This window comes from Marasmius oreades, chromosome 6 (genome assembly GCF_018924745.1).
Source record: "Marasmius oreades isolate 03SP1 chromosome 6, whole genome shotgun sequence".
NCBI classification, from domain to species: Eukaryota; Fungi; Basidiomycota; class Agaricomycetes; order Agaricales; family Marasmiaceae; genus Marasmius; species Marasmius oreades.
This window is the reverse complement of record NC_057328.1, coordinates 3,828,642-3,845,511: the sequence shown is the minus strand read 5'-3', so window position 1 is coordinate 3,845,511 and position 16,870 is coordinate 3,828,642. Positions and strand designations below refer to the sequence as shown.

General features: G+C 46.5%; 6 protein-coding genes and 1 non-coding gene across 7 annotated transcripts; 4 read left to right on the top strand and 3 right to left on the bottom strand.

Annotated features, from left to right (window-relative positions):
- Positions 1-107: 107 nt before the first annotated feature.
- E1B28_010695 (uncharacterized protein) lies at positions 108-407 on the top strand (the record flags this gene model as incomplete). The annotated part of the gene is made up of 1 exon (XM_043155672.1): positions 108-407. One exon carries the CDS (start codon positions 108-110, stop codon positions 405-407), a length of 300 nt encoding a protein of 99 aa, XP_043008145.1.
- A 144-nt stretch (positions 408-551) lies between these two features.
- On the top strand, positions 552-1,114 carry E1B28_010694 (uncharacterized protein; the record flags this gene model as incomplete). The annotated part of the gene is made up of 2 exons (XM_043155671.1): positions 552-687; positions 756-1,114. The coding sequence occupies 2 exons, from the start codon at positions 552-554 to the stop codon at positions 1,112-1,114; spliced, it is 495 nt and encodes a 164-aa protein (XP_043008144.1).
- Positions 1,115-1,239: 125 nt separating this feature from the next.
- Positions 1,240-1,327, bottom strand: E1B28_010693. Its single transcript has one exon. It is a non-coding gene; the product is annotated as a tRNA-Tyr (tRNA).
- Positions 1,328-1,507: 180 nt separating this feature from the next.
- E1B28_010692 (uncharacterized protein) lies at positions 1,508-2,996 on the top strand. The gene is made up of 6 exons (XM_043155670.1): positions 1,508-1,823; positions 1,898-2,042; positions 2,107-2,174; positions 2,231-2,347; positions 2,406-2,474; positions 2,545-2,996. Exons 1-6 carry the CDS (start codon positions 1,781-1,783, stop codon positions 2,868-2,870), a joined length of 768 nt encoding a protein of 255 aa, XP_043008143.1. The 5' UTR covers positions 1,508-1,780; the 3' UTR covers positions 2,871-2,996.
- A 3,150-nt stretch (positions 2,997-6,146) lies between these two features.
- Positions 6,147-8,425, top strand: E1B28_010691 (uncharacterized protein; the record flags this gene model as incomplete). Its single annotated transcript, XM_043155669.1, has 19 exons — positions 6,147-6,226; positions 6,289-6,367; positions 6,427-6,440; positions 6,509-6,617; positions 6,685-6,702; positions 6,762-6,787; positions 6,855-6,880; positions 6,953-6,990; positions 7,050-7,074; positions 7,128-7,139; positions 7,203-7,218; positions 7,277-7,322; positions 7,385-7,485; positions 7,551-7,610; positions 7,675-7,702; positions 7,758-7,815; positions 7,882-7,906; positions 7,986-8,241; positions 8,300-8,425. 19 exons carry the CDS (start codon positions 6,147-6,149, stop codon positions 8,423-8,425), a joined length of 1,143 nt encoding a protein of 380 aa, XP_043008142.1.
- A 65-nt stretch (positions 8,426-8,490) lies between these two features.
- E1B28_010690 (uncharacterized protein) lies at positions 8,491-10,277 on the bottom strand. The gene has a single exon (XM_043155668.1). It carries the CDS (start codon positions 10,196-10,198, stop codon positions 8,555-8,557), a length of 1,644 nt encoding a protein of 547 aa, XP_043008141.1. The 5' UTR covers positions 10,199-10,277; the 3' UTR covers positions 8,491-8,554.
- Positions 10,278-10,973: 696 nt separating this feature from the next.
- On the bottom strand, positions 10,974-15,619 carry E1B28_010689 (Type I Iterative PKS; the record flags this gene model as incomplete). The annotated part of the gene is made up of 7 exons (XM_043155667.1): positions 10,974-11,024; positions 11,084-11,595; positions 11,650-13,499; positions 13,557-14,785; positions 14,849-15,033; positions 15,099-15,420; positions 15,470-15,619. The coding sequence occupies 7 exons, from the start codon at positions 15,617-15,619 to the stop codon at positions 10,974-10,976; spliced, it is 4,299 nt and encodes a 1,432-aa protein (XP_043008140.1).
- Positions 15,620-16,870: the final 1,251 nt, after the last annotated feature.

The window sequence follows — 16,870 nt, the reverse complement described above, 5'->3', positions numbered from 1 at the left end:
CAACTGAGTGAACCTGGAAATGCTTTTTGTCTAGGTTCAATCTACTCGTTGCTTCTGCGTTCCTTGGATATGCCTTCTCCGGTATCCTCGCTTATGGTATAACCCACATGGATAGAGTTGCCAATCTTTCCGGATGGTCGTGGACCTTCATCCTCGAAGGCATTTTCACCATTTTATTCGGCATCGTATCTATCTTCCTCGTTCCTCGTACGATAGAAGACGTTAGGTTCCTCAACAAGCAAGAAAAACGGCGCCACGCACGGGTTTTATACCAAGATGATTATGGACATCATCAAACTCACCAGTTTTCATTCAAAGAGGTTCTGCGCGCCTTTATGGGTATCCACGTTTGGTTTGGTGGAGTTATGTCGTTTACGATGGGTGCGAAGCTGGCAGGTGTCGCATAGTGAGCTTTTTTTCTTTTTTTTTTTGTTCGGGTTTTCTTGCTTGGACTCGCACTCTCTCACCTTGAATCCACTATTCATATCCAAAGTTTGTTACGAACCGCCATCGACCGGCTCAACTACACATCGCCATCTAAAGCTCAACTAATGACGATACCCCCCTATGCAGCAGCTCTCGGCGTTGCATTGTTCGTCGGTTACGCTTCAGATTACTTCGCAGTCCGGGGAGTGTCAATCGGGCTTTGTAATATATTGACAATCATAGGACTTGGAATCTACTTTGGTAAAGCATGATCCATCCGTTTTGTTAATTGCTTTCAATATCTCACAAAGTACCTTCCTATAATCCAGGTTCCCAGGTACATCTAGTGCGATACGGCTGCCTCATTATCGTTATATCCGGTAGTCTTTCAGTTGTTGGGCTCATAACCGCATGGGTTGCGAATAACGCATTTCCTTACATACGAAGAGCATCCGCTTTGGCGATTTCTGGTATGGCGTTCGGTATGGGTTTGATAATGATGGTCTGGTTGGCTGGGAATATCGGTCGGGATACGATGACCGTTGTTTTGTTGGCGTTGGCGGCAGCGGAAGGGATGATTTCTATCGTAAACACCGTTTGGTTGAGGTGGAAGAACGAGATGATGAATTGTATGAGGGAGGATGATCGGTATGGGGATGATTCGAAGTGGTTCATGTATACCCTGTGAAACACGAGTAGCTAGACGTGTGGTTTTTTTATGCGTTTATCTCTCATTACGACGTACCATAATTTGATTCTGTATCCCTGCAATGAACGAAGAAGGGGTCAAAAAGTTTATACAAACCGCTCTGATCCGACCTGCCTGGTTCGAACAGGCGACCCCAAGATAGCGAAAATAGCCTATTACAGTCTTGTGCTCTTCCAACTGAGCTAAGGTCGGGCAATTTTGTAGTAGCGAATTGAGGACCATGTCTAGAAGTAGACGCCAAATTAAGAATGTGCGGTTTGTTCGGATTTGTGGAACGTTTGAGCCGTCCCGGCGTTCCCTAAAATCACCGTCAAAACCACTGAGGAACCGTGAGTCTACGTCGAAACTTGGGGACCACAACCAGGTTACATTCAACACTCTAGCTCCGATTCCGCCGTTCTTTGACCAACAGTATCGATGGATGAATTTATCAACGCCAGGTAAAGTACGCCCAGGAGTTTGACAGATTATATTGTTAACCAATTGATTGACCTACCGACGCTGTCAAATACTCTACGCACGACTCCTACACGTTCACAGCCTCACCTTGGCATAAATGTCGGATGTCCATCCGGACGAGCGACGAAGAAGCCCAACATCTCCCCCTCCCCCTTTACCCTACATTCCCAGCCTCGACAATTTATAATGCCCAATAATTTCATCCTGGTCGTGCGCCTTGGGGTCTTTGGTTCGTTTTATAACCCTCAAATGATTCTCTGAACGCGACAAAATTTACTTTTGACTTTTTTTTTTTTTTCAAAGCCCTCTCGTGCCTTCTTTCCCTGCCCGTTATTGCCTTGTGTGTCCATACCGGCATCTTGGCCATCTGGTATGAGGATGGATTCTACTTTTTCCAAAGGTTCGGTGTGGCAGCTGCTGGTTTAACGTTACTAATGTGCATCATATTGTGAGTCGCTGTTTACATCGTCGGAAGTCCACAATTCTGATATTCACTGGGACTCGGTCGTTAGTGGGATAACCGGCCTTGTATCGAAGAATGCGTGGATAAGTTGGAACGTTGTGGAGGTGCCAATCATAGGTGAGTCAGCTCACTTCATTTCCGCTCATTGAACATGCACTTAGTAGTTTCTTTAGTCGGAATATCTGCAATATGGCTCGCTCAAGCTATTATCATGGACGAGTGGATCGCATTTTTCCGGGTGAACTGGCGCTATGATAATTTTAGATGTTTGGTCGACGATCCCTATCCAAGTGCGTGCTGAAGTTTGGTTTTGAAAGATATCTCCGGGATTCTGATACCTCCCCTTAGGCCTTGCAAGCGCTGCATGTCCCGAATTTCCCCCAATTAGCGGGATTTCTTACACTATCTTCGCTCTCTGTAAGACTCCACCCTTTCCTTATCTTCACGAATTTCCAAAGGTCCTCACGAAGCTCTCCCCCGCACTTAGTAATGGCATACTGCATACTCACCATCATCCTCTGTATCGTCGGCAAAGTCAAATCCCACGACCACAAAGTGTGGCTCGTTCAAGCGTATTATGCCGAATACTTTGGGAAAGAGCCGCCAAGGCCCGTCTTTCAACCGGCGCCTCAATATCTTTACTATGGTGACCCGAACCAGTTCCAGCAACAGGCTGGTACCCCGGGCGTACCCCCGATGGTGTATGTCCCTCAGGGACAAGAACAGACGGGTGTACCGATGATGATGCATAACGGGCCCCCTGGTATACATACTTCGGAGTCTCCTTCGCCCCCTCTTGACCAGAAGGTTTGATCTTCATTTATTGCTATAATTATATATTGTTCTGGTACACGTGGGAACTTATATGAATCAAGTCGTTATAGAAAAATGCCAGCTCAAACGGTCGAGTATGATTTCAGCACTTAGCAACAAAGCCGGTCTGTGCGATACTCTATTTCATTTATCGCCATGTGATTGTGATCAGTTACACGGAGAATGTTAAGCTCGGCTTGATTTGTGCTCAAATGTACACATATGAGGCTCGTGAACTTATTGACAGACGAGTTGAGTTGCTACTGCCGTTGAGGAACTTGTGCACCGGCATGAGTCTAATAACAGGCTACAGCATTGGCGGTAAACTCATAACAGACGGGGAGTCAGAGGTCGTTAATCATCTCATCTCATCTCAACAATAATAATGACGCCTGCCAGTAACCTAGTATAATCTCAAATCACAAGCCGTCTTCTCGATTTTAGTACAGTCACTGGTGTCTCTGGTCAAAACCATGAGAGCCCGAACTATGGTACAGCCGCCCGGGAAGTACGATTCCGAGATCGTGAAAGAATCAGCCCCTTGAGCTGTGACCGCTTTGAAGCCCTTGAAGGAGGCGACCTTTGAACTTGCATCGTAGCCAGACGCGATGCCATTTCGCCAGGCGGCCAGGCTAAATATGTAATTCGTTGTAGTCGAGCTTCAAATATCCCTCTCTTTTTGCCCGGACCTCAGCTATTACGAGCGACTCAGCCCAGTCCAAATCACCACACGATTATAATCATTGTTTGAGCTGAATGATTCTCTCCCTTGCACTATCAGGCGCTTTGATCCCTTCAAATACGCCATTAACACTTTCGACAGACGCACCAGACCACACAGCGGTCCCGACCAGTCATCACCTTGAACCTGGCGAGCTGCGAAGGGCGGCGTCCGGGAACTTGAAATTTACACAAGCACCTACGTCCAGATCCGTTTCAAGTTTCTACAGCCTTACCCGACCCTTGTGTAGAAACTCGGAGGTAGCGGAGTTTCCGGCACAATTTGTCGTAAAGCGGTCGCCTTGCCTACGGGGCGTTTTTACGTCAATCGTCGCGCGTTCTGACGGCTACAGAGTTTTCCGATGACGCTTTCCATACCTACACAGCTAGCCATTCTATGAAATTCTATCCATGTATTTTACATAGTCACAATGTGCCAATGAATTAAAATTTTGTGGAACTTTCTTGAAAAATGAACGAGGTCCAAACAAGAAAATTTAGTATATTATATCAAATATTATATACCATGTACTACCATTCCTGTGGGCACCGCGTTCGCCGTTCAGCATCCGGTTTGCCGGTCCATACCCTTTACCCTATACTACCCAATTGTTCTCGCTGCTGGGGCTCCAGTACAGTAGATAACAAAGAACTCTTGTATAGCTGTAGCAGGAAAGAATACAGATGTGTGTAAGAAGTGATGAACTATGAACTTCAAACCCCCTTTGTCTACCTCTCGTCAAGCAGACACGAACACATTGAAAGTAGCGGATGCCTATAGATGAAAAGACGACGTATCAGCAACAGTCGTTAGAATAAAGACAGTGGGTGACTCACATCGAGATACAGCTGCTGTACCCGATCTCTCTGATTGCCCGATGCCCCAAAATGAGAAACCGCGGACGGTTGAAACGTTGAAATGTTGAACGTCGAGGTCTTGAGCTGTTTGAGCCTGGCCCGACTTTAGAAGACTCGGGGGGTTGAGGCGTTGAAGTTTTGAAGACTTGAAATAGATGGTCTTTGAAGCTTGTCACTTGAGATTTGCTTGAGAGCTTGAAGTTTGAGGCGTTGAGATGAAGGCGTGTCTTGAATGTTTGGATGCACGGAACGGGCACTTGCCGGTCTTGAAGAAGTGACTTGATTGAGAATTGATCGACATTTTGCGACTTGACGAGTCGGCTATGTTTCTTCTTGTAGATGGAGGCCTGAAAGCGCGTAATTGCGGGAGGTTGTCTTGGGACGACATAGTGAGAACAGAAAAGTTGAACCTGACATAAGCAACACGCCCACCTGATATCAAATTATGTAGGCCATCTCGGAGACGCATTCAGAAAACGGTAAGTTCAATCACGATTCGTTGCAAACATACAGTACGATAAATTAAAGAAGATTAAATCTCAGAAAACGTTGACTTTACGACTATACGATTAACGCCGCTTCATCCAAGTTCGAGTTCAAATCGTGCGCCTTATGCTCAATCCGACCACCATACGGCGACGGCGGGGGCAGCGGACGCGTGATGTTTGACACCATGATTCTGCCAGCTTTGCGCATCGTGTAAACTTTATTTACATGTTAAATGTATTTTCCGTAAATATACACAATATTTGGGGAAACATTTGATACATCCTATCTTTAACATCAAGGTAAATAAAAGCTGAATTTCTATCTATATACTTTCTGTATTCTGCTGAAACTTACACAATATTTGAACAAAATTTGATACATTGTGGGTCATAGATCAACATACACAAAATTTGCATTTATTGTTTATATTGTATCAAATCTGGGTTTGTACATTGTATCATGCACGTTTTTGGTAGAAAGCATCATCGAAGGGTTGCCTGTGTAATCTGTTTCATTCCACTTATTCGGTAGTCCGTAACGTCACGATACTGTTGATGCACACGTGTCAATCCTGATTGTGAGTCACACAGGTTCTTTTTCTCGAGAGAGGTGAGCAGACGCCTAGCTGTCCCCGCTGCCAGCAGCTGGACCGACCGAAGTCGGTGTCGCGATACTGATACAGAACAAATGAAAATCTCATACACCGGTGATGATCATTTCTTTTTCATAAATCTACACAGTTCTGATTGCTGTAATTGCTACCATCAAACTTCTACATCCGGGTGATCCTAGTGCGGTTCACGCCTCCTACCGGTGCGCCTTTCCTTCTTCATCTGCAACGATGTACTTTTGCGTGGAATAGTTATCGGGTCGTGGGTTAACCTTTCGTGTCTTGGGTTATCTTCAGATGTCGCGCCTCATGCGAAAGTTCTCCAAATTCTCACTCCGACTGCACAGCACCAAGTGATCAATCGATCATCTACCCAGCACTCGGATAGCGACTCTCCTTGATCTCGGAAAACAGTACACACAGGTTTCTAACCCTGGAGGCGGCGAATGTTCCGATTCCCATCTACAAATACCGCCCCTGTCACGGGATCAATGAAGGCTTCTTCTGTCAAATAGGCGTCGTTTTGCTGGGTTAGCTCTTGACCCTCCCCACTCCCCATCCTTCTTCAACTTTTTCAAACCAAAATCGCTGGAATCACGATGTCATCCACTGCAGGGGAAAATCGAATATACATTGCGTCTATTGGAGCGATGACGATTGGGCTGCTTCTCGCCTCATTGTAGGTGCAAGATCCGTTCATTCAATGGGATTCACATCACTTATTTCCCTTCAAATAATCAGTCTTGGTGGATTCACGACACTCCAGACAGCGTTGTATTTTGGGTCGCACAAGGGTGATCATTGGGCGCACAGACTATCTGTATGTGCTCTCTTAATAACTTCGTATACGACTTGCGCTCTAACGTAAAACAACGACAGATAGCTTTTCTATGGTCAGCATACGAGCGAGATGTCATTCATCTGTAAACAATTCCTAACAATATGTCACCACGAACATCAGGATTCTCGCTGTCGGACAGCTAGCTTTCATCTTTCACGCAACCTACTTTTACGTGATAACGAAAGGCATAAACTTCCCCGACGCTGTCGAGTTGACCTGGAGTCTCAAAGTATGTTCTTCGTCTTCCTTCAATCGGAAAAAGAGGGGTTTTACTGAACGTTGTGGTCATTTCCCAGCTTCAAATATTCATGCAGGTCAGACATCGTTCAAAGTTCGACCTATCCGGGGTTAATTTGACATCCCGTGTTAACAGACTATCATCATGAGCGCGACCAAAGTGTGCGTCATGATCTCGATTCTTGTTCCTGTTTGAGAGGGTTCTCGTTTACTGACAAGATAAAATCAGACTCTATACAGTTCGTATTTGGAATTGTACGTTGCGATCTTACGGCTTCTCCACCCCTCCCCCTTGTCCCGTGATTGTTGATTGTTTACTTTTTCCAGTGCAAAAGGATAAAAAGAAGTGGATTCCCATCGCATTAGTGAGGAGTTGCTGGTCTTATTACCATTCTGTTTCGTGGCTGAAGGGTTTCTGATTTAGTCGGCTGTACTCGTGGTTGAATACGGTAAGGCAGGCATCCGTCGTATCTGTCACGATATTGATATACTTTTATTATAGGCCTAGGAACCTGTACGTCAAACCCAGACTGTTCCGACGTTCCTGCTTCACGTTGTCTAATTCGTTAAACAACAGTTTTCGCATATGAAGTGTAAGTCGTACATGACTTTGAGGGTGCTGAAGGCTTTGAACTTACCATGATTGAACAGTACAACTATCCCAGACTTGAAGAGCACTCGGTTCATCGACTTCCGGGTACTGGTTTCCCATTTTTGCATCTATTTTCAGTTTTTTTTCTCATGACTCATGATACGCAGTATTCAGTATTCTTGGCGATGTCCTTCAATACTCTCACCGACATTCTCGTTGCTGCCGCATTGATTTATACGATTGTCAAGTCTCGGCCAAACCTTGGATGGTAAGATCCACTTATGTATCGAGCGTATCGCTACAGAACTGACTGATTGATGTTTCTTTGTTCAGGACGTATTCAAGTTGGACAATGCTCATGGCGTATACCATGAACACGGGAACCATCACAGGGTGAGCGCCAGTCTCTTGGGATTTTTTTTCTCACCCCTCCTGATGGAATGGATTGCTATGCTAGCTTCTTTTCCCTGATAGTACTAGTCGGGGTAGGTCCCTCACTTCCGACGCTTTTGAAATCTTTGTTTAATCACTCACTTCTAGTTCATATTCGGAGTTGCCAACCCGCTATACATAGTTGCCGAAATGGTACTGCCCCAACGTACGTTTCTCCACTTGTTAAAATTAGAAAACGGGTGTATAACTGACTGATTCCCGCTGACCACAGTCTACGTCAACTGTTTCTTATCGATGTAAGTCTTTTGTCGTAGATACCCCCCCCCCCCATGTTACAACACAACACAACTGACGGGCGTTGGGTTATGGCAACAGGATCAACTCCAGTTTCTATTTCCAAACTCAAAGCAGCCTCGACATATCCATCTCCTACCGCTCGCGACGACCATCCGGAATCAGCTCTACATCTCGCTTCCACGGCAACGACCTGGAAAGTCTATCAATGCACAGGATGTCTGATTCATTAGGATCGATCGATGACTATAGTAAAGTCGCACTGGCAACTGGTGAGGGAACGATTAATGAGGTTGGGTTACCGCTGTTCGAGAGGAAGGAGAGTAGAAAACCTGAGGTGAATTCACTTTTTTTTTTGCTTTTCGAGGGAGCAGACGATTTAATCTCTCCCATAGGTTCCATTGAAAAAGATCCCTGTAGAAGTACAGGTACAGACCACAAAAACGGAGTACACCATCGACAGGCGGATGTTGTATAACGCTATGTATCAGACTTCTAGCGTTGATACCGGAAGTCGGTGAATCTCTTATTTATTTACTATGTAGACATGTCAATACCAGATGATGTATTTTATTTATCTATATATCGCTACTTATACACTAACTAGTCGAAACGAATCAACGGAACAAATATATCAAGTCCAAAACTATTCACAGATTCGACCCAAAAACATGTACCCCTTCATCCCGTAATTTCCGAGCCTCAATCGCAATCTGCGGATCACTACTCTTCACATCCGCATAAACGCTTTTCAGAGGCGTACGAGGTGTCCCTAAAGCTGAAGTAGCTCCAGATCCAGGAATCTTCAACACCCTCGATTGAATCATCTCGCTTAAAAGCCCCCACTCATCAAGACCCGATACCCCCATGAACAACCTCAAATGCGTCAACTTTGGCAACACCCCTTCACCACCATCCCCATCCCCATCTTTATCTTTCGGTGGCCAACACAGACCATTCACAATTCGGCGCTCAAAAAGAGGTGCTACTCCCGGTGCGAAACCAATCCCCAGATCCGTCACAGTGGAGGGAACATATTGAAGCAATCCTTTCGTGAACTGCTCCGTCCAATCAACACAACGGATAGTGAGATGACGAAGTGCCGTTGTACGACCGAAGAAATATTCCAATCCGTCAATGAGTTGAAGAGTGTCGAATTGCTGGGAAATTAAAGACCTGGATAACGAAATGGAGAGAGTGGATAAAGATGGGGTGCCGAATCGCCTCAAGAGGATAGCCATGTGGTTAATACATTTATCAATTGGAATCTCAGTCGAGGTTGCCAAAGTAAGTGACAATAAGGAGGGTAGGGATAAAAGGTTATTGGGTTCGCGTCGGGGTTCAAGGGGGGGATTGCGATTGGCGGACGTACTGTCCTCCTTTGCCACTGCCCCTATGATAAAAGTGGCAAAAGAGAGTTTTGGGAAGGATTTCAAGGCGAATATAGCACCTGAAAGTGTGACGGGGTGGAGGTACAAGGAGGTGATGTGTTTTCCGAGAGCTTCATTTCCAAACGTCAGGTCGCTCTTCGTCACAGGATGCACGTCAGACCTGTCCCAGAAATGCAAGGTGTGGAGAAACGAGAGACGTGACGCCGCCACTTCCACGATGTTCCGAGCCTCTGACCAAGGACTCTTAGTCCTCGAAGATGACACATTCGAAAACTTCAAGGTTCCGACCTGTCTGGGCTGCTCTTCTGTTCCAAAGAGAGTGGAAGTGACCCCGTCTTCATTAGGAGCAATGATTGAAGGAGAAAATTTGCTCGGGAGTTCGAACTCATAGGTGATAGATGTACCTTTAGAGCGTTCGAGATGAGTTTTAAGCCGGTCAAAGGAAAGCGGATGTCGTTTTTCTTGGAATTCTCTGTCAATGACAATAGTCGCCCAAATGTAAGGGTCATCCAACGTCACTGAACGCCAAAAGGCGCAAACGCTGCTTAAAAGCGATGCATGCGATCGCGAATATCCCGGTGGCCCAAACCGATTCTTCTTGACTGCAAGGGTGAGGATGAAAGAGAGGATCTCTGCTGGAATTCGACGAATCGGTGACAAAATGGAATGGTAACGTCTGGAGGTTTCTTCTAGCAGCAAGATGCGAGTCGTCGACTCTTCGACTATCTTTTGATGATGCTGGATCTCGGTCTGCATCTCTTGGAGTGATAGCTGGATGGAAGATAGATCGTTGGAGGATGGGAGTTGTCCAGACCGAAGGAGGCATTGAATATGAGGGGGTGTATTCTGGATCGCTTGCTTCGCAACTTGCGTTGTCAGGTAATGGATGTTAGGAGGGATCATCTTCGTTGTAGTCTGTTACAATAAAGAGCTTCAATTCAAGTGGTAAAGGGGCTATTTGATAATAGATGATTAAGAAAAGGTCGTCGTTGAGATAATAAAAAAACGTGGGAAATAATAGTACGGGTCCGAACAAATTCCGAGTCAGTCAACTTGCCGGATCACCAGGTCGGAACCTTCGGCCCTGGAGACGCAACTTGAACGATCCTTTTATTTAACTAAAGTAAAACTCCCAAAAAAAACAAGACTTCTTCTAGATTTCGATAGCTCTTAACTGGAAAAGGAATAGGCGAGTTCAACGTTCAACAAGCGAAGCGCAACCTGCAGATGAGAATCATTCTCCCATCAGAGTAATCCTACCACTGCACAGGAATCAGAAATACGTTTTCGAACAATTTACGAATCGATACAAGCCGAAGGGGGCGGTTCGGCAAGGTCCGTTCGGCACTTCAAGCTTTGAGTCGAACAACGGGCAAGGCAAATGAGGAGCATCCAATGGTCCAATGACTTTACAAACAAGTTGTAAAAACGCGTAAAAAACAATGTAAATGAGCCGCGGCTAGTAAAGCGCCAAATCCAGGCCGAATTCGTCTATACTGTATGACCTTAAGCTCTCTAACTACTACTAAGTCCCTCAGTACTACAATAACAAGAATTTCACGGTTTCAGACTACCATCTACTCGCCCTAATCTCATGAACAACTCTACAATCCTCTCTTCTTTCCAATCCAGAGTCAAAGTCTTCTAAATCTAAAGTAAACTCAAGAATCCTAGGAGATTACGTTAGGTAATCCAAGGCTTCCTCTATACACCTCGCTACGTCTCCAATCTGTACAGGAGAACGTAAACCACGAGCAAGGTCAACAACTTCAATAAATAACCACTCACATTCTGAGGAAGGAACGGTTCAAAGTGATTCCCAGGAATCCCCCAGACCTTGATTTCCTTCGACGTAAGTGTATTCCACCCTTTCGTAGCAGCAGTCGGATCTGAACGATCTCCAAGCCAAGCTGGCACCCACGCAGGCTTTCCATTTTTCAAAATCGGGGTATAAGGCTCTTTCGATCGCAGTAACGTAATCCGGGGACAAAGATCATTCGCAGAGTAATTTCCGAGCTCTTTGGGCGTCTTGAAAGGGTCATAAGTGTACAATAACCGCGGGTTCAAAACAAACTGTGTCCCGATCAGGTCTTTCACTTTGCTATTCGTTGAGTTCTGAAGAACAGGAACAGGAACGGTTTCATTCTCTTCTTGACCTTCGATGGGAACGGGACGGGGTGGAAAGGGATTTGGTGGAGGATCGATAAGGAGAAGTCCTTGGACATGAAGGTTCCTCGACCCTGCCAACTTGCGAAGTTGTAGAGCTGTCTCGTACGCCGCGATTGAACCGAAGGACCATCCTACGAAGAAAGATAAACCAGTGGCCGTTTCAGTTAACGTGAAGGAACACTAACCTCCAAGAATAACATTGCCTTCGCTTACAGTCGAAAGAATCAGTTCCGCATAGAATTTCGTCATTTCAAAAAGGTTCTCCCATGGCTTAGAAGAAAGGAAACGTGGGTTATGAAGCGCCCAAAGAGTGTGCGATAGACTTGGCATTTTCTCGTAATATCCGCATAAGCCGCTCCCATCGTGTATGAGAAAGACCGGAACACTGCCCTCAACTAGACGCTCCCGAACAAGTTTTGGGTTAGAGCTCAAATGAAGTGCTCGAACTATCGTGCGCGTGGAAGAATCCATTTCGTTGTACTCATCCTGCTTGATTTCGTTCGCCTTGACAGTAACATGGACGGGATGATGTGATTTCGTGGAGACAGTTTGTTCCTTCTGGGTTGGTTCGGAGAAGAATTGTCGAACAGAAAGAACAGTAGTATGGTGTAGGAGAAAGTTATCTGAGAGTGTAACCTTCAGACGTTCTTGGACTTCCTGGTGCACTTCGATGGATGCCAACGAGTCTAAGCCTAAAGCCTCAAATGAAGTGCCTTCATTCGTCTTTTCGAGGGGGACGCCCAAAACCGATGAAATGACGCGAAGAATCTCGTCACCAAGCGGCTTCGAAGCAGTAGTAGGGCCCACTGAAGCCTTTTGCGAGAAATACTGTCGAATAGCGGTAATTTTCGTGTTGTGCAGGAAAAAATCGTCTGGAAGCGTCATTTTTAGAAGATCTTTGATCTCCTGATGCACCTCGATAGACGCTAACGAGTCGAGTCCCAAAGACTCAAACGTGGTATCCCCTCCCATCCGCTCCACATGAATCCCTAGCACAGACGATATCACTTGAAGTACATCGTTAACGAGCGTTTCCGAACCCTCGTCTCCCACCAGGCTTTGCACCTGTTTGGGTAATCCAGGATACTTTTGGTTTCGAGGTGCAGCAGAATGACCGTTCTGCTCGGCTATAGAGCCGTTCTCCCGGACTGGACACGTTAATATTGGAGCCCTCAGATGTTGTTGTCTTGACGCTGCGGACAGATCACGAAGATGTGGCTCAACATACGGGACCCAGAATTTGTCCTTCGAAAATGGGTATGATGGGAGAGATACACATGACGGTTTAACGTGCGAGAACGTTTCCCTCCACTTGACTGGGACATTGGAGCGATAGAGTTCGCTGAGACTGGAGGTCAATGTAAGCCAGGCATCCTGCCGTTTCCGAATCGACGGGAGGAACGAGCTCTGAGGACCGCAAACTGACGAGTTCGTTTTCAGGTAAGGAATAGTGATAGGATGAGGTCCGATTTCAATCCAGACGTTTCTCTGCGAACGACCAAGGACTTCCTGAGCCAAGAGATACGCCCCCTTCTCAAATTGGACAGGCTCGGCGCAATGTCGCACAATGTAGTCCGCATTGAAGACAGATGCATCACCAGGCTGAACCACAGCACCAAGGACATTCGAAGCGATAGGAATGACTGGAGGGCTCATACGAACCTTCGAAGCGATTTCATGAAGGTCGTCGAGAAGGGGTTCCATATGCTGACTGTGGTATCCAAACGGTACGTCAAGCAGAGTGGATTTACCACCGACAGAACTCTTGAATACCTCCCGGAAGGCCTCTAGCCGCTTCACAGAACCTGAGACGATACAGTCGTTGGGACTGTTGAAACATGAAACGGTAAGATCGGAGAACGCGTGAGCCAGCAGGACCTTCCGTGTCAACAATCCAGGGTAGTTGAGGGCTAACATTGCACTAGTGTTCTTAGGACATCGTTGAAACATCAACCGAGCACGGTGAGAAACAATGAATAGCGCTTCACGAAGGGTCAAGACTTTGGCGATAACCAAAGCTGCATATTCCCCAAGGCTACAACGAGGGGCTGGTCAATGATGCAGCCTAGGAATAGAGATACGGATAACTGACCTATGCCCGATCAATGCGCTCGGAAGAACGCCCCACGACATCCATAACTGAGCCAAAGCATATTCGACCGCGAACACCGCGCTCTGAAGGGAGGCGGCTCCCAGTTGGTTACCACTCTCTGTAATAATCTCCATAATCCCGGAAAACCCGAGCGAAACCAGAATTTCCTGGCATTTATCAACGGCCGTCCGGAACACCCCTGAAGATTTGTACAAATCCCGACCCATTCCAAGGAACTGTCCTCCCTGTCCTGAAAACACGAAAACCACACCAGGTGGTGAGGATTTGTGATTACCTTGAGCTTCTACCTGTCGGATATTAACAGTCTGAAGCTTCTCGATAGCTTCGTCTTTGGTAGAAGCAACCACGACGCCACGATACTCGTAGAGTTGTCGTCGTGCTGTCATGGTGTATGCAATGTGAACGAAATCTTCCTCCGATGTACGAAGGAAATCTACGTAACGGTCACGTAAAGCTACAGCAGCCCTTTCATCTTTAGCCGAAAATCCAAAGACGAAAGGTAAATTAGAAGTCGATGTTTGCGTAGTCAGAGGGACGTATTCCTCAATTAACGTTGCGACATTAGAACCCCCAGCACCGAAATTGTTGAAAAGGGCCATGCGTGTCATTCCAGGATGGGATGGGTTCCAAGGAGAATTTTGGGTGTGGATGACGGTGTGATCCGAATCAAGGGGTACTATGTTTGGGTTCAGCGCCTTCAACGAAATTTGAGCTGGAATGACTCCATGGCGTAGCATCAACAACAATTTCGCTAAGCTTGCAGACCCAGAAGCCAGTTCCAAATGGCCGATATTGCCTTTTATCGAGGTAACGTGTAGAGGGTTCGCGGCATTTCGACCGCCACATAACACTTCTCGAATGCTCTCCATCTCAATCGGATCACCAGCTTGCGTTCCTGTGCCATGAGCTTCTACGAGGTTGACTCGAGAAAGATCCTGTATCCCGGCGTTTTTTAGGACTGTACGGAAGAGAGCAGATAGGGAAGGTGAATGCGGATGGGTGATTGAAGGCGCGTAGCAACTCTGGTTGACCTCGATAGCTCGAATGACGCCTAGAATGCGATCGTTCTCGTCGATAGCATCCGACAACCGCTTCAGAACGAACATCCCACAGCCTTCGCCACGCGAATAACCATCTGCAGATGCGTCGAAGGCCTGACATTGGCCTGACGGGCTCAGGAAATGGGCTCTGTCAAGTCCGAGGAAGAGCTTTGGGAGAAGCATGCATCTAAGTCAAATTCTTATCTCAGGAAGACGAGGCGAAGGACGTACATCGGGGCTCGAGAAGACATTTACACCGCCAGTAAGAGCTGCCCTGCAATCTCCAATAGATAAGGCACGGCAAGCTTGATATAATGCGACAGCTGAAGCCGAACAAGCGGTGTCTACCATCATAGAAGGTCCTCCGAGCTTAAATGCGTAGGATACACGCCCACAAAAGAACGCAGCCAGGTTTCCTAGACATGATAAAGTCTTCGTCAGCAAAAGTCATGGTATAAAACCAACGACGAATCGATCAAACCTGTAAGGTAGTAAAGATCGATATCATTCTGCAAGTTGAGACGATAATCGGTCGCTGCGCCACCAATGTAACATCCGAAAGTCTCCCAAGAGAAACACGGGGTGGCGTCAGGCACGTATCCTGCGTCTTCAAGAGCATTGTGCGAGACACGTAAGAGAATTCGGAGGTGAGGATCCATATCCAGAGCTTCTCGGGGACTTATCCTGAAGAATTTATTATCGAATTCATCAGCGTCGTCGAGGAAGTTTCCGGTGTGCGTCTTCATCTGACGGCGGGGGTTCCTCCCATCGTAAGGCGATATTTCGAAGCGTGCCATAGGGATCTATTGAAAACGTTTGGTCGCTACTTGAGGAGAAAAGGAAGTTACGCACCTCAGAGATGGTATTGATACCTCTTTCCAGTGTCTCCCAAAGTTTCGAGACATCAGGAGAGCCAGGCATGTCGACAGCCATCCCAATGATAGCGATGGGTTCATGCTTGGGAAGTCGCTCTGGCCCACTGGAGTCATACTTCACTGGCATGTTATCGGGGTTACAATGAAGTCAAACGAGAAGTGAAAGAACGATTGACACTCGAGGGATAGTTGCCCTTTAAATACCTGGACTCAAAGTCATTCGAACTACACTCGCAACCCATTCGATAGAAGATAAACTGGTCTAAACCATCTGAGTCGCGCATACTCTTGGTACGCGATTTATCCCATCTCAACAACCCGTCGATCGAAGTATGTCTTTCATTCGACGTGGCTAGAAGAACTAAGAGTGAGATACTTGGATTCCTTGGTATCCAGAAGACGCACCCGAGCAGACGCATTCTTCACTAGCTCATCCGCGGGTGCGAAAATGTAGTTTTCGTGGCGACTCGAGGATGAGGTGGCGCGACAGTTCAGTAACGGTGGACAGCATGTTTCGTTATGTAGAACCCTCGAACACGACCTAGCAGCGACAGAAGAGGAGAGAAGCAGATCGGTCGACATGCCAAACGTTCTTCTTACGCTTGAACAGATGAGGTATCTAGGCTTTGAGAATAGAAGGTATGGTACCAACCGTTACCTGATGCCAGGTTCAGATTTTTCCACTTTTCATGCTGCAGTCGGCCTTGACTAACTTGGTAAGGACGGAGACCGTAAGTAGTCGTACAAGTGAACTAGTCCAGAAGCTGCCTTCGTTGGCGCTATCTATCCGAAGTTACCATGAGGCGGCAGTAATTCCTCAGTGTACTGGACATGTCCCTGAAACGATAGGTAAAAATTTATGGGTGGAAAAAAAAGAGATCGAGAGTCGACTTACAGCCTGAGATCGAGACTCGGACCGAACCAGTGTGAACAAGGTCATAGTCAGCCGGAGCCGACTTATCTAGCAATCCATGATTCCATCCGTGTATTCCATCAGCTTAGGGCGGCAGTTCCTACGACGAGTTGGACGATGTGTGCGTGGTGGTACTTGGTTCGACGGGATTGTGATTTGGAGATATCACCGAGACATAGAAAAGACGTGAAGAGTTCGCTGCATGAAGGCCTTTTGTACATGGAAAAGAAATAAAAAGAAGTTTGGCGAGTGTTCTGAGGATATTAGTCCTGTATTCCATTGAAATGTTATTGTAACCCACTGCTAATAAAGAAGACTGACATTGGTCAAGTCCTCCATCGTACTGGTTTGTAACCGCGACTTGAATCCAAAAAAACCAAGGTTGACGCGGACGGTTGAAGCCAACCACCGTGGTAAAGAGGCTGTGTCACAAGTACAAATAAGTATAAGAATAAGATTAAATTA